Below are 3,573 nucleotides of genomic sequence, written 5' to 3' on the forward strand. Positions count from 1 at the left end.
ATGGATGAAAAAATTTATGCTGTGGATCGGATATCGGATTTACCAGACTTTATCCTGCATCACATCTTATCCCTCCTTTCCCGAAAAGAGGCAGCTAAAACTGGTCTCTTGTCCAAGAAATGGAATTGTGTATGGTCCTCATTCCCCATTTTAGATTTTAATCAAACGCATTACCTTAACCTTCATTCACCTTCCCTGCCAGATACGCGTCCAGAGAGTCAGAAAAGAGTTGAAAAGTTCATGAATGATGTGGATAAATCTATAAGTAGGTTTCACAAGCATCAGTTGCCGATGCAGAAGTTTATACTTAACATGACCCTTGTTGACTTCAAGTTGGCTTCATTGGTTCATAAATGGATAGGAATGGCCTTGGAACACGGTGTCAAAGAGATAGATCTTCGGGTTCGAACCAAAAGGAACACGTGGTATTGCTTGCCTGGGACAATATTTTTTGCAAAATCAACTAATAATTGCAAGTTAGAGCAACCATTTTCTTGGAGTGCTTTGAATTATTATTCCCTACAAAAGTTGTGGCTTAGTAAAATTTGTGTGAACGAAGAGGTTATCCAAGCTATTTTCCGTAGTTGCCCTTTTATCACCGATTTTGGTATAACAGGATGTTACGGATGGAAAACTCTAGACATCTCCAAACTTCCTAAACTTTGTAGAGTTAATGTGCTGCCCCTCGACCAAAAAGTTGAGATTGTCAGAGTTGAAGCAACAAATCTTGAATATTTCAGATTTAGATATTCAGGTGAATGTCTACTAAACATCACTGCATGTCAAAATTTGACAAAATTATACTTAGAAGATTTGTGGATTACAGACCAGTGGCTTCAATCCAATATTTCTAGATTTTCCCACCTTGAAGTTTTGGAAGTTTGTAACTGCAAAATGTTGGAAAGAGTTAAGATTTCTGTGCAGTCGCTTAGGTATTTAATAATTATGTCATGCCAAAAGCTGCTGGAGGTTGATATTGATAGTCCGAATCTATCATCATTCCAATTTGACAGCCTCAGGAATGTTATTCCTATGATATCTTCTAGGAATGCTCCCTGTCCTTTTAACCTTACTTTTACATTACTCGAAGACGATCATATTGACACTCTATGGTTGCATAAGTTGAGGGAATTTCTAGTAATGTCAAATCAAAGAAAAGTTTTGACCTTAAGAATCTTGTGTCAAGAGGTATGCCCACTAATGCAAGTTTATCTACTTTCAACCAATTTTTCTTCAGCGTGATTTTATATTTTCAATTTCACCTTTTGTTTTCTGAAACCTTTTTACTTTGCATTGATTATAAAGGTTGCATTTAGTCTTGAAGAACTGAAAGGAATTACAATTCCTCCATCATTTGAACTGGAACACATGACGCTAGATCTACGAATGAGACCACCGTTCATAGATACAATAGATCATGGAAGTCTTATAGATGGCTTGCTTTGGAGTTGTTATCCAAAAAAACTGTCATTGCGAACAGGTTTGAAGTCCCGGGAGAATTGCATAAAGGTATGATTTTTCTTCTACTAGATTTTAGAGTGGCTCTATTTTACTAAGTTGCACTTAACAAGTTGATTAGATTAAGGTGGGTTTTCATCTGTTGCATGTTAGTGATTAACATATACAATTATTCAGATGTTAAAATATAAGGGAAAAGTGGTGTCTGATTTTAAATACCTATCCTTCCTGATGTCAAACTATTAAGATTCAGAAAAAGCATTTTCTATGAAGTAATAATGTAGTTTGGTTAATTTTTGTTCTGTTTTTTAAACTAGTGTTAATTCTCGTCAAGTAACAAAGTTGCTGAAGTTAGTGCTTGGTAATAAATTTACTTATTATTATTATTATTATTATTATTATAAATGATTTTTACGATGAACCTTGCCTCGTTTGCCACAAGCCATAGCCCCTGGGGATTTGGGACTTAAAACCCCTTAATAGGTCTGTCTAAAAAAAATTCCATTCAAGAGACATCAACTTTGAGACTGTTGGTGTCCATTCAAAATGTGCTTGGTATTATGTTTCTAATAACATATTTTCAAAAGTGAAAAAAATTAAATTCAATTTGAGTGTTTGGTATGAGTATGTATTTTAAAGAAAAAGTTTGTTTTATTTGTTGTTAACACCCTATGGGTTCATGGTTATCAAAATAATTACAACAATGTCACTTAAAGCTGTGACTTAAAAGCTGAAAACTACTCTTGAGGTGTTCTCAAAATACAGTGCTTAAACACTAAAATGTGAACTGTGACTCACACCGTCTTTGTTAAAATTTCCTAATATGTTGAAATAGGCCCATAATTTGCAGTATTTAAATATTGAAAATTGTTGTTTTAAATCTCTAACCAAACAGGCAGTTCCCTCTATAAACAGAATTCAAGCAACACTCATGCTACAAACACTTGACCTAGTTAGTAGTTCCACTTACTTCCCTGAAGACAGTAATAAATATCCTCCATTTTGTGCCCAAGACTCTGTTTTAAATATTCTCACTATGTTTTGTTTATATTACTAAAAGAGAACGTAGTTTCTTGATGCCAGCTGGGAATATGTGGGCTGTGGCTAGGATGCAATTATTTAGATTATGAAAAGCAATGAAGATTAGGAATAATTCTAATTTGTCTCAGAATTATTACTCTTGCTGGAGCTAACTACTTCAACTCTAATTTACATAAAACACTAGGTTCTATGTGAGAAAGTATTGGATAGAGAAGATCTAGACTATTGCTGTTCTTGTCATCCGAAATGTTGGCGACATCATTTAAAAGGAGCAAAGATCATCAGTATTCCTGGGATTGAAGATGAGAGGCTTCTTAATTGCAAGACATTGTTTGATGTATTGCCTACCCTTGACAGAAATCATGCGATTCAATTTAGATTGGATTGGGATCACCATTTGCATGGAGAGGCGACTTAAGCTATTACAAGATTAGAATCTAAAGCAATAATTTATCGTGGAATAATTGCTTGCCCACATTGGATAATGTGAACTATTTTTTATGTTTAATGCTCTAAACACCGTGAATTGAAGATAATAGAACTTTGGAATTCTTTATATTTCAATGGCCATTGGGATTTAGAAAACCAAAAGTAGGTTTCTGCATAACATTCTTGATAGCTTTATCTTCTGTGCTGAGCAATAGGTTTGCTTTTGAAAGGACTGGGACAAGGAAAAGTTTAGATTTTGTACTTGGTAAAGCAAAATGAAGGAGCTGTAAAACAGTGGACGTTATAATTACGTGGTTATAGTTACTGTATCCTTAAAACCTCCTTTAATTATTTAGGATTTACTCTTTCAAACCTTTCTATATCTTTTTTTTTTTTTTTTAATTTCTATTTTCAATTAATGATTGGAAACTTAGGGGTTTCTTTGATACTTATGGTCAAGACTCTGTACAGAGTGAAGATAGTGATATAATTGATCATTGATATATTTGTAGTGATTCTGATTGTTGTTAGCTATACATTCCACTTATTTTTATGAAACTATGTTGGCATTTTTCATAAACAATAATGTTTCATGCATTCCAGTTCAAAAAGTACTACTGCATATCATATGCGGTAAAAAAAAAA

The 3,573-nt window shown here is 33.8% G+C and overlaps 1 protein-coding gene across 1 annotated transcript; it reads left to right on the forward strand.

Annotated features, from left to right (window-relative positions):
- LOC142634755 (F-box/LRR-repeat protein At5g02910-like) lies at positions 1 to 2,917 on the forward strand. Its single transcript, XM_075809021.1, has 3 exons — positions 1 to 1,188; positions 1,306 to 1,509; positions 2,684 to 2,917. Exons 1-3 carry the CDS (start codon positions 1 to 3, stop codon positions 2,915 to 2,917), a joined length of 1,626 nt encoding a protein of 541 aa, XP_075665136.1.
- The last annotated feature ends 656 nt before the right edge of the window (positions 2,918 to 3,573 follow it).

Source organism: Castanea sativa, chromosome 5, assembly GCF_040712315.1.
Source record: "Castanea sativa cultivar Marrone di Chiusa Pesio chromosome 5, ASM4071231v1".
Lineage (NCBI taxonomy): Eukaryota > Viridiplantae > Streptophyta > Magnoliopsida > Fagales > Fagaceae > Castanea > Castanea sativa.